At 45.0% G+C, this 12,663-nt stretch overlaps 1 protein-coding gene and 1 non-coding gene across 6 annotated transcripts in view; both read left to right on the top strand.

Annotated features, from left to right (window-relative positions):
- Positions 1–12,663, top strand: part of LOC139381781 (mitogen-activated protein kinase kinase kinase 4-like) — a 75,015-nt gene continuing 62,352 nt past the window's right edge. For 3 of the 5 annotated variants that reach the window (XM_071125534.1, XM_071125535.1, XM_071125533.1), the window contains exon 1: positions 1–231. In XM_071125534.1, coding sequence (XP_070981635.1) covers positions 200–231 — 32 coding nt within the window. In that variant the 5' untranslated portion in view covers positions 1–199. Of the gene's footprint in view, positions 232–378; positions 533–12,663 lie in introns of those variants that run through there. The other 2 variants (XM_071125537.1, XM_071125536.1) reach the window with 2 other exon arrangements.
- trnaa-ugc (transfer RNA alanine (anticodon UGC)) lies at positions 1,058–1,128 on the top strand. The gene has a single exon. It is a non-coding gene; the product is annotated as a tRNA-Ala (tRNA).

The raw sequence follows: 12,663 nt of genomic DNA, 5'->3' as shown, positions 1-12,663 counted from the left end.
TCTCCTCAATGACTGCTGGAAAGATGGCGACAGCGCACAACCCCGGGAGCTGCAACTCTGCAGGGGGATAAAAACAACTTCGCAGAAAGACGCCTTTTCGACCAGCTCTTGCAAAAAGAAAACGTGCAAACAGCGTTTAAACTGTTATTGTCATGGATGGTCCCATGCACCACTAGAACCGAGGATTTCTCGACCTACTATGGAGCCTCCGGATAATAGCGAACCTAGCAGGTAGGCGAATAATCAGTGCGATTTCGTGAAAATAAAGAAACTACACAGCCGGGGTTTTAGCTAGCTGCCACATTGTGAGCTGAACGTGACAACCCAAGCGGGTCAATTGGCGCGCTTGCGCATCTATAGGAAACCACCTACTGTCACAAAGTGAGCCGCGTACAGTTGAAACATTTTTGCAGCTTTGAAGTTGCAAAGTTTTTAGGAGATAAATCTATTCTCTGAAGTATCACTTTGCACAGTGTTTATATTTGTTGTGGAATTTCTGGAGGATGGAGGAAATGCTTGCCTTTTGAAAGTGGTAACTATTTTCACTTCACATTGGATTTGCAACATCAAAAGGCAGCTAGCTAGTTTGCTAGGCTAGTCAACTAGCTATGTGGCTAACGTTGCTTTAGCGCTTCGTTGTTTATTGTTCACAGTTTTGTCGAAGTGGCAAATTACTTCATCCTTGCAAAGTTTGGTATCGGTTTTCATCAGGATTGTGGTAGCACTTTCTAGATGTATGCACAACATCTCAATAGAACTGTATTTGAAACACGAGTTGAAATGTTGCACTCATTTTCTTGATTTGTTAACCAACGTTAGCTAGCTAACTTTAGCCTGTCAGCGAGGCAGTTACCTAGGCTGTACGTCACAACTAGTTGGCTAACTTTGCTGGTGACCGGTTCAAGTAAGTATTCAGTGGCTGGGCTGATATGCTGTCTTTTTCTATGACTTCTTGGACAGAGGAAGTTGATGGGGAAACAACTCATGTTTTGAAATGTCTGATTTAGTTTTCCTAGGAATGGAAACAGTTCTCAGAAAGAAAAGCACGTAGCTGTGCGGTGTGGCTCAGTTGGTAGAGCATGGGGCTTGCAACGCCAGGGTTGTGGGTTCGATTCCCATCGGGGACCAGTACGAAGAAGTACGGCTAATGGCTTCTGTTAAATTACAAAAATGCAAATGTTTGTTGCAAGTCACAACACCTTTTTGTGAAACAGATTACTAGCTAAAATAGCCCACTCATTGCTTAGATTGATTGCAAATGTGTATTATATGCTAAAGTATATACTTGGTGGTTTGAGCCCTGGATGCTGATTGGCTGACAGCCGTGGTATATCAGACCATATTCCACGGGTATGACAAAACATTTATTTTTACTGCTGTAATTACGTTGGTAACCTGTTTTATAATAACAATAAGGCACGGGGGGGGGGGGGGGGGGGGGCTTGTGATATTTGGCCAATAATACCACGACTAACGGCTATGTCCAGGCACTCTGCGTTGTGTCGTGCTAGGGAACAGCCCTTAGCAGTGCTACATTGGCCATTTACCCCCCCCCCCCCCTTATTATTTGTTTACCCAGCCAGGAATTTCGTGCATGCAGTTGTCTATGATTATTCGTCATGTACACAGTGCAAGCATCAGGGGAAAATATTGGTTCCCAGCTTGAGCGAATGGGACTAGTATTGCAGTATATCCAATGATGCCTGCTCTTTGTTCGGGTAGAGAATGTTCACGTGTTTTCTACTAGAGCATCTTTGAAGCTTTTCACATGCCATTTGTTATTAGTCAGGGACTGTATATACACTCTGTGTATGCTCTGGAATCCATTGGGAAATGCCCTCTGAGTTAAATTATAATGGTTCTAGAATCTGCTAAATGATATATTTCTAGATTCTATAAAGCAACTTTATAATGAAGGCTCACAGAACAGTTTTTTATTTTTTTAAATTTTATTTTCAATGATTGTGTATTAGTTTAGATTGCGGCAGCATCACACTACTAGTGATATGTCATTCACTGCAGATTGTTTCTAGCTGTTTTTCATGCCAGTGGAATGCATGCTGTTTAATGTTTTTCCTTCTATGTACGTCCTTTCTGACCCCACACGACGTCATAGCGCTTGTTTGCTCCCGGTGACACATTCTCTGGAATCCAATGTTATGTCTCTCTCCCCTCCTCCCTCCCTCGAAGCATTTTAAATGTAATTTTTATTGAATCCTCCCTCCCTCGAAGCATTTTAAATGTAATTTTTATTGAACCTTTATTTAACTAGACAAGTCAGTTAATAACAAATAATTATCTACAATGGCGGCCTACAAGCATGCAACAGTGCCTGGCCTACACTGCATGGCGTACTGAATTGAATCGTGTTCATTGCTTTCAATTGTGGTTCTTGATTATGGTCTGTGTCATCACTTTGCTCATTCCGGGTGACTGTGTTTTCAATCCAAGTCTTCTTTGCAAGCACACAGACTTGTCTTGATGTAGAGTCACTGTACTGCTGCTGTGTCAGACTAGCCTCGTTCCACATTTGTTTGCACTCTTTCCAACTCCATTTCTCTCATTGTCAAGCTGAAAATGGCATGACAATTAGTTTAAGTAGCTGGCGGGATGGCACAGACTGTTGAAATCACTGCATATAGAGTGCGTCCCAAATGGCTCTTTATGTAGTGCAATACTTTTGACCTGGTGACGGTAAAAAATAGTGCACTATGTAGGGGTTAGGGTGTTATTTGGGACTTAACCATAGTTATGCAGCATATGAGTGGGGACTGGGGAGCTTGAAGTTCCTCTCTCCCAGGAATCAGTTTGTGCACTGCTCATTTTATTTGTGTCCTAACTCGTGTTAGGACACAAATAAAATACACAGCACCCTCCTACACAGCACCCTTTTCCCCCTTAGTACACTACCTCTGACCATAACCCAATGGCACCCTGTTCTCGAAGTAGTGCACTACTTCTGACCAGGGCCCATAGGGCTGGAACTGCGATTGCAGTGGGCTTGTGATTTGAGCGATGATGTCATGCTGTCAATCTTAGTTACATGTTCCAACAAATCTGTGTCCCTAATGAGGAAATGGCACCCTATTTCCTATGGGCCCTGGCCAAAAGTAGTGCACTATATAGGATGCCATGTTGGATACAAGCCCCTATGCTGAACAGAGACAAACAACGCACATGGTTGGGCCACTGTCTGTCAGCTGGAGTTAAGGTCACCCCTGTCCCTAGCTATTAAAAATATTGCCTAGTCAGACCTTTATTCTGTTCCAGCTGGCTGATGGATGGTATTAGATGGCTACTGTTTGGCGTATCAGAGAATTTTAGACCAACTCTGTCCATACTTCCCCAACAATGTGTACACTGCCATTACCGTCCATTTTTTAAGTATTTTCTCATTGATCGAGACAGCTGAGTGTCATCATGACATGCAGCACATTGGGGTGGACTGGACACCCACATGTCTCAATGAGAGAAGATGGCGGCGAACACATTGCTGGATTATTTCATGAGCATAAAATTGGTTTAATTTATTAACAGAGCATTTTTCAGAATTCAAACGAACTTCCTGCAGCTAGACTTTGACATTTGGGTCGGCAGGTAGCCTAGTGGTTAGAGCGTTGGGGCCAGTAACCAAAAGGTTGCGGGATTGAATCCCCGAGCTGACAAGATACAAATATGTTGTTCTGCCCCTGAACAAGGCAGTTAACCCACTGCCCCGGTAGGCTGTCATTGTAAATAATAATTTGTTCTTAACTGACTTGCCTAGTTAAATAAATAAAGGTTTCATTTTTTTTTAAAGTAAACATTTTTTAAGAAATTGGTTGTCTTCTAAGTCAGGAATTGAGGAAGTATCACCAAGTTAAGGTATGTAAAATTCTCTGTGCTACGCCAAACATTACCTAACCTGTAACGGCTAATGGAACATCCCATTATCCCAACATCCCTGTCCCGGACTGTGCAAGACCACATCATTTGCAAGCCTGGTTAAAAATGCATACACAATTCACTCACTAACTATTCATTGCTGCTGCCAACCATTGCAGGGAAGGACAGGATGGAAATCTTTTGTCAATGCTGTTTGGGATTCTGGCTGGCCCAGTAGCATTCAGGCATTCTCCCACAAGCATTCCATGGATTTCAGGATAGTGCTGTGTAGAGAAGATGATAATCATCTCATGGCCCAGAGCAGGAGGAGCCCTTGGCTGGAACTCGTTAATGCAACACTGTGGATGGAACACTCAGCCCCCCCCCAAGCATTCCCAGCCTACAGACCATCACTGCCCTTCAGGCTCCATCACTGCTTCAGGGATACAAGGCTACAAAGCTCTCATCATAGCACTCTTAAAGACATCTGACACTTAGTGTTTTTGTTTTTCTCTCTCTCTGTCTCTAATAAACAGCTGCTGCACTTGCCTTTGCAGGCTTGGAAAAGACTGGTGCGCATCATGCCACACCATGTGATTCAGGAAGGAAGTGTCCTAAGGTTATTCAGGCCATAATCATTACATGATTGTCTGTTTACATTACGCCTTAGCAGTGTTTCCTCTGGAAAGGTTGTAGAATTTTTGTTGAAGGACTGAGAAGCTCAGTTCTGGTGTCTTTTTAAAAGGACATTTTACTCCAAAAGGACTGAAAATAGATTTATGCTGACGCCATTTAAAATATTATTTCCACCTCCATAAATGATCCCAATAACATATTGGTCAAATTATTTAACATATTAGACCATGCATATATCCTATATATGGTCCATATTATCAGGTATGCTATTAGCATTAAGCATTATCACCTGTAGCCCAACTGATGCAGTATAGTGGCTATAAAAAAAAAAGTAGGCAACCCCATGCTTCAGCCTATCTGCATTTAACCTACCCTGCAATTACCCTATAGCAATATCTCAAATGTGATCCTTTAAATAGTTAGCATCCTATTAATGAATTTGATGTCCCAAAAAATGTGCATAAACACAGTTATAGTAACTTTGAGTAACACATTCCCTGCCTGTAGTTCTCACTGAAGCAACTTCATGTCACAATTTTCCTCCCAACACTTTTCCTGTTTGCCACTATTGCTAAAATAAATAAATAATAATCTGTCTCATCACAACTTAAGTTACTTCCTCCCAAAAGATGTTGAGGTAGGGTGTTGTTTTACTCCAAGTAACCCTAGAATTGTGTTACATTTAGCCCCACTCTCCCCTATGCACTAGGAAAATTGTGATTGCAAGAATTGTTGTGCATTGATTGCATGTTCCCTTCTCTATGGCACTCCTATGGCACACGTAACTGGAATGCGCCTTGAGAGGAATATTTCTCTCACATAGAACACACAACAACACGCCGACTAGATAAACTATTCTACTGTGGGATTGTCTGGTTGTTCTAGTCATTACTCGTTTCGTTTGCAGAGAAAGTAAATGTGGACTCTTCTAGCATCTCCAAATTGGTGTTGTTGCAATGACTTTTGTCATGGCACAGTGCCAAATCTAAATGACTGCAGTGGAAACACTGCACCCTAGCTAGTACTGGCTGGCTTTAGCAGGGAGGGCCAGCTTCTCACCACTTTTTCTCCTGTCCTTGTTGTCTTTCATTGTTCTGTATTATGCCATGTGTTGTGTGGACCACAGGAAGAGTAGCTGCTGCTTTTGCAACAGCTAATGGGGATCCTAATAAAATCCTAAATCATATCGTCAGCCAAGGCTGTGGTTGCAGGATCTTGATAGCTGTAAGTTTGACTGCCTTTTCTGTGTTCTATGTGGCAATCAGAGGATTCTCGGGGTTAGACATGATTCTCGGGGTTAGACATGATTGTCGGGTGTCGGGGTTAGACATGATTCTCGGGGTTAGACATGATTCTCGGGGTTAGACATGATTCTCTGGGTTAGACATGATTCTCGGGGTTAGACATGATCTCGGGGTTAGACATGATTCTCGGGGTTAGACATGATTGTCGGGTGTCGGCGTTAGACATGATTGTCGGGTGTCGGGGTTAGACATGATTGTCGGGTGTCGGGGTTAGACATGATTCTCGGGGTTAGACATGATTCTCGGGGTTAGACATGATTCTCGGGGTTAGACATGATTCTCGGGGTTAGACATGATTCTCGGGGTTAGACATGATTCTCGGGGTTAGACATGATTGTCGGGTGTCGGGGTTAGACATGATTGTCGGGTGTCGGGGTTAGACATGATTCTCGGGGTTAGACATGATTCTCGGGGTTAGACATGATTCTCGGGTGTCGGGGTTAGACATGATTGTCGGGTGTCGGGGTTAGACATGATTGTCGGGTGTCGGGGTTAGACATGATTCTCCGGGTTAGACATGATTGTCGGGTGTCGGGGTTAGACATGATTGTCGGGTGTCGGGGTTAGACATGATTGTCGGGTGTCGGGGTTAGACATGATTCTCCGGGTTAGACATGATTGTCGGGTGTCGGGGTTAGACATGATTGTCGGGTGTCGGGGTTAGACATGATTGTCGGGTGTCGGGGTTAGACATGATTGTCGGGTGTCGGGGTTAGACATGATTCTCCGGGTTAGACATGATTGTCGGGTGTCGGGGTTAGACATGATTGTCGGGTGTCGGGGTTAGACATGATTGTCGGGTGTCGGGGTTAGACATGATTCTCCGGGTTAGACATGATTGTCGGGTGTCGGGGTTAGACATGATTGTCGGGTGTCGGGGTTAGACATGATTGTCGGGTGTCGGGGTTAGACATGATTGTCGGGTGTCGGAGTTTGAGTTTGAGTTTTATTTTTACAGGGACAGTGCACATTAATCAACGTTTCAGTAAAAGTGCCGGTTTTAGCCAGCCGGCTAATTTTCAACCGCAGTCCCTGGGCAGGTTATTAAAAAAAATTACAATATAGACAATAGCAGCATAGAACAAGCAAGACATAGCAACATAGGACAAGCAAGACATAGCATACAGAGCAACATAGGACAAGCAAGACGTAGCATACAGACAGAGCAACATAAAACAAAAAGCAGCAAGACAAAATTCATAAAAGCAACAAAGTGTTTCCACACCTCACAAGCTACAGACAACATGGAAAGCGGCAACACACAGCTAGGGACCATGTTCACAAATCTGATTGACCTTTAGCCATGTCTTCAAGCATTTTGTGAAAGTGTGATATGTGGTGCAGTTATGTGTGTCTGATGGCAGTGTATTCCAGACATGGGAAGCTCTCACAGAGAATGCAGATTTACTAAAGGTGCTTTTCCTTAGGGGAACTATACAGTCACCTCTCATGGCAGACCTTGTGGATCTGCTGCCATATGTCTGGGTTTTCTGTTTAACAAAAATATTGAGTGGAGGGGGAGCCAGGCCATTAAGGATCTTGAATACAAGACATGCGTCGGTGTATTGCACATGATTTTCCCAACTCAAGAGCTCATGCTTTCTAAGAATGTGACAATGATGATGGCTATTGGGCTTCCTATCAAGCACTTTGAGAGCCTGTTTGTAGACAGACTGAATAGGTTTTAATGTTGTACAGCAAGCTTGGGCCCAACTAGTCAAGCAGTATGTTAAGTGGGGGAGTATCATAGTTTCGAAGTACAGTTTTGCTACCTCTGTAGTCAAACAATTTCGTATAAATCGGAAATTAGCTAGGTTGAATTTGGTTATTTGAATTACTTTTTTCACATGCTTTTTAAAAGAGAGGTTGGAATCAAGTATGATGCCAAGGTACTTAAAATCGGATACCACCTGGAGCTTCTCCCCTGACACATAGACATCTGGCTCAGTAGCATCTGTTGCCCTCTTTGTGAAGAACATGCAAACAGTTTTTTTCACATTGAGATGCAAACACGAGTCACTGAGCCACTTTGTAACCTGGACCATTACAGTAGTGAGTTCTTGTGCAGCTTGTTGTTTGCTCTTTGCATGCACATATATCACTGTATCATCTGCATACATTTGAACTTCAGACCCAGTACAGACAGAAGGCAGATCATTAATGTACAGGCTGAACAGGAGGGGCCCCAGTATTGACCCTTGGGGCACGCCCACATCATAGCTACGAGTGGGCGACAGCTCATTGCTCACTCTGACACACTGAGTTCTGCCTTCAAGGTATGATTTCATCCATCTCAAGGCATCAGGGGAAAAGTTGAACTTGGACAATTTTGTGATGAGAATCTCATGGTTAACAGTATCAAAAGCCTTCCTTAGGTCCAGAAACACAGCCCCCACAACACCCCCTTTGTCCATCTTGGACTTCACATTTTCCAGAAGAAAGCAGTTGGCCGTTTCTGTGGAGTGTTTCGCTCTGAAGCCAAACTGCATGGAGTGTAATGTGAAGGGGCTGTTGTTGAGGTGGGCAATCAGTTGTTCTGCTACACACTTTTCAACAACCTTTGACACCACAGGTAGTATACTAATGGGCATGTAGTTACTCACGTCAGCAGGGTCGCCTGATTTAAAGATGGCCATTATTATGGCCGACTTCCATACCCTTGGAAACACACCGAGACCAATAGATGTGTTGGTGACCTTAGTAATGGGGCCAATGAGTGACTCTTTGTAGTTTTTAAGAAAGGTAGAGTCCATCCCAAACACATCTTTGGCTTTAGAGTTCTTTAGTGAGCTAATCACCTTGTTCACCTTTGACTCAGAAACCTCCCTTATGATGAAGACAGGATTCGGGGTTAGACATGATTCTCGGGGTTAGACATGATTCTCGGGGTTAGACATGATTGTCGGGTGTCGGGGTTAGACATGATTGTCGGGGTTAGACATGATTCTCGGGGTTAGACATGATTGTCGGGGTTAAACATGATTGTCGGGGATAGACATGATTCTCGGGGTTAGACATGATTCTCGGGGTTAGACATGATTCTCGGAGTTAGACATGATTCTCGGGGTTAGACATGATTCTCGGGGTTAGACATGATTCTCGGGGTTAGACATGATTGTCGGGTGTCGGGGTTAGACATGATTGTCGGGGTTAGACATGATTCTCGGGGTTAGACCCTCTGTACTCCCATGGATCTGAAACATTGTTAGGGCATTCCAATCCAGACTCCGGCGCCGACAGAGATGGCCGCCTCGCTTCGCGTTCCTAGGAAACTATGCAGTTTTTTGTTTTTTTACGTGTTATTTCTTACATTAGTACCCCAGGTCATCTTAGGTTTCATTACATACAGTCGAGAAGAACTACTGAATATAAGATCAGCGTCAACTCACCATCAGTACGACCAATAATATGTTTTTCGCGAAGCGGATCCTGTGTTCTGCCTTACAAACAGGACAACGGAGTGGATCCTATGCAGCGACCCAAAAAAACGACTCCGAAAGAGAGGGAAACGAGGCGGTCTTCTGGTCAGACTCCGGAGACGGGCACACCGTGCACCACTCCCTAGCATTCTTCTTGCCAATGTCCAGTCTCTTGACAACAAGGTTGATGAAATCCGAGCAAGGGTAGCATTCCAGAGGGACATCAGAGATTGTAACGTCCTTTGCTTCACTGAAACATGGCTCACTGGAGAGACTCTATCCGAAGCGGTGCAGCCAACGGGTTTCTCCACGCATCGCGCTGACAGAAACAAACATCTTTCTGGTAAGAAGAGGGGCGGGGGCGTATGCCTCATGGCCAACGTGACATGGTGTGATGAAAGAAACATACAGGAACTCAAATCCTTCTGTTCACCTGATTTAGAATTCCTCACAATCAAATGTAGACCGCATATTCTACCAAGAGAATTCTCTTTGATTATAATCACAGCCGTATATATCCCCCCCAAGCAGACACATCGATGGCTCTGAACGAACTTTATTTAACTCTCTGCAAACTGGAAACGATTTATCCGGAGGCTGCATTCATTGTAGCTGGGGATTTTAACAAGGCTAATCTGAAAACAAGACTCCCTAAATTTTATCAGCATATCGATTGCGCAACCAGGGGTGGAAAGACCTTGGATCATTGTTACTCTAACTTCCGCGACGCATATAAGGCCCTGCCCCGCCCCCCTTTCGGAAAAGCTAACCACGACTCCATTTTGTTGATCCCTGCCTACAGACAGAAACTAAAGCAAGAGGCTCCCACGCTGAGGTCTGTCCAACGCTGGTCCGACCAAGCTGACTCCACACTCCAAGACTGCTTCCATCACGTGGACTGGGAGATGTTTCGTATTGCGTCAGATAACAACATTGACGAATACGCTGATTCGGTGTGCGAGTTCATTAGAACGTGCATTGAAGATGTCGTTCCCATAGCAACGATTAAAACATTCCCTAACCAGAAACCGTGGATTGATGGCAGCATTCGTGTGAAACCGAATGCGCGAACCACTGCTTTTAATCAGGGCAAGGTGTCTGGTAACATGACCGAATACAAACAGTGCAGCTATTCCCTCCGCAAGGCTATCAAACAAGCTAAGCGCCAGTACAGAGACAAAGTAGAATCTCAATTCAACGGCTCAGACACAAGAGGCATGTGGCAGGGTCTACAGTCAATCACGGACTACAGGAAGAAATCCAGCCCAGTCACGGACCAGGATGTCTTGCTCCCAGGCAGACAAAATAACTTTTTTGCCCGCTTTGAGGACTATACAGTGCCACTGACACGGCCTGCAACGAAAACATGCGGTCTCTCCTTCACTGCAGCCGAGGTGAGTAAGACATTTAAACGTGTTAACCCTCGCAAGGCTGCAGGCCCAGACGGCATCCCCAGCCGCGCCCTCAGAGCATGCGCAGACCAGCTGGCCGGTGTGTTTACGGACATATTCAATCAATCCCTATACCAGTCTGCTGTTCCCACATGCTTCAAGAGGGCCACCATTGTTCCTGTTCCCAAGAAAGCTAAGGTAACTGAGCTAAACGACTACCGCCCCGTAGCACTCACATCCGTCATCATGAAGTGCTTTGAGAGACTAGTCAAGGACCATATCACCTCCACCCTACCTGACACCCTAGACCCACTCCAATTTGCTTACCGCCCAAATAGGTCCACAGACGATGCAATCTCAACCTGCCCTAACCCATCTGGACAAGAGGAATACCTATGTGAGAATGCTGTTCATCGACTACAGCTCGGCATTCAACACCATAGTACCCTCCAAGCTCGTCATCAAGCTCGAGACCCTGGGTCTCGACCCCGCCCTGTGCAACTGGGTACTGGACTTCCTGACCCCAGGTGGTGAGGGTAGGCAACAACATCTCCTCCCCGCTGATCCTCAACACTGGGGCCCCACAAGGGTGCGTTCTGATCCCTCTCCTGTACTCCCTGTTCACCCACGACTGCGTGGCCACGCACGCCTCCAACTCAATCATCAAGTTTGCGGACGACACAACAGTGGTAGGCTTGATTACCAACAACGACGAGACGGCCTACAGGGAGGAGGTGAGGGCCCTCGGAGTGTGGTGTCAGGAAAATAACCTCACACTCAACGTCAACAAAACTAAGGAGATGATTGTGGACTTCAGGAAACAGCAGAGGGAACACCCCCCTATCCACATCGATGGAACAGTAGTGGAGAGGGTAGCAAGTTTTAAGTTCCTCGGCATACACATCACAGACAAACTGAATTGGTCCACTCACACAGACAGCATCGTGAAGAAGGCGCAGCAGCGCCTCTTCAACCTCAGGAGGCTGAAGAAATTCGGCTTGTCACCAAAAGCACTCACTAACTTCTACAGATGCACAATCGAGAGCATCCTGGCGGGCTGTATCACCGCCTGGTACGGCAACTGCACCGCCCTCAACCGTAAGGCTCTCCAGAGGGTAGTGAGGTCTGCACAACGCATCACCGGGGGCAAACTACCTGCCCTCCAGGACACCACCACCCGATGCCACAGGAAGGCCATAAAGATCATCAAGGACATCAACCACCCGAGCCACTGCCTGTTCACCCCGCTATCATCCAGAAGGCGAGGTCAGTACAGGTGCATCAAAGCTGGGACCGAGAGACTGAAAAACAGCTTCTATCTCAAGGCCATCAGACTGTTAAACAGCCACCACTAACACTGAGTGGCTGCTGCCAACACACTGACACTGACTCAACTCCAGCCACTTTAATAATGGGAATTGATGGGAAATGATGTAAATATATCACTAGCCACTTTAAACAATGCTACCTTATATAATGTTACTTACCCTACATTATTCATCTCATATGCATACGTATATACTGTACTCTATATCATCGACTGTATCCTTATGTAATACATGTATCACTAGCCACTTTAAACTATGCCACTTTGTTTACATACTCATCTCATTTGTACATACTGTACTCGATACCATCTACTGTATCTTGCCTATGCTGCTCTGTACCATCACTCATTCATATATCCTTATGTACATATTCTTTATCCCCTTACACTGTGTACAAGACAGTAGTTTTGGAATTGTTAGTTAGATTACTTGTTATTACTGCATTGTCGGAACTAGAAGCACAAGCATTTCGCTACACTCGCATTAACATCTGCTAACCATGTGTATGTGACAAATAAAATTTGATTTGATTTGATGTGCTGCATTGACCAAGCAGACTGAACGCAAGTGTCTCGTAGTCAAGCAACAACAAATGCGATCCTTGAGTGGTGATCCTTGAGTGGGGGAGAGGGTGGGAGAGAGTGATGACTCAAGTAGCGGAGTCAACTATACAAATGGGTGTTACACACAGTGTATCACATTTAACAAACCAAACATTCAA

The sequence above is a fragment of the Oncorhynchus clarkii genome, chromosome 23 (assembly GCF_045791955.1).
Source record: "Oncorhynchus clarkii lewisi isolate Uvic-CL-2024 chromosome 23, UVic_Ocla_1.0, whole genome shotgun sequence".
NCBI classification, from domain to species: Eukaryota; Metazoa; Chordata; class Actinopteri; order Salmoniformes; family Salmonidae; genus Oncorhynchus; species Oncorhynchus clarkii.
This window is presented reverse-complemented; position numbering and strand designations above follow the sequence as displayed.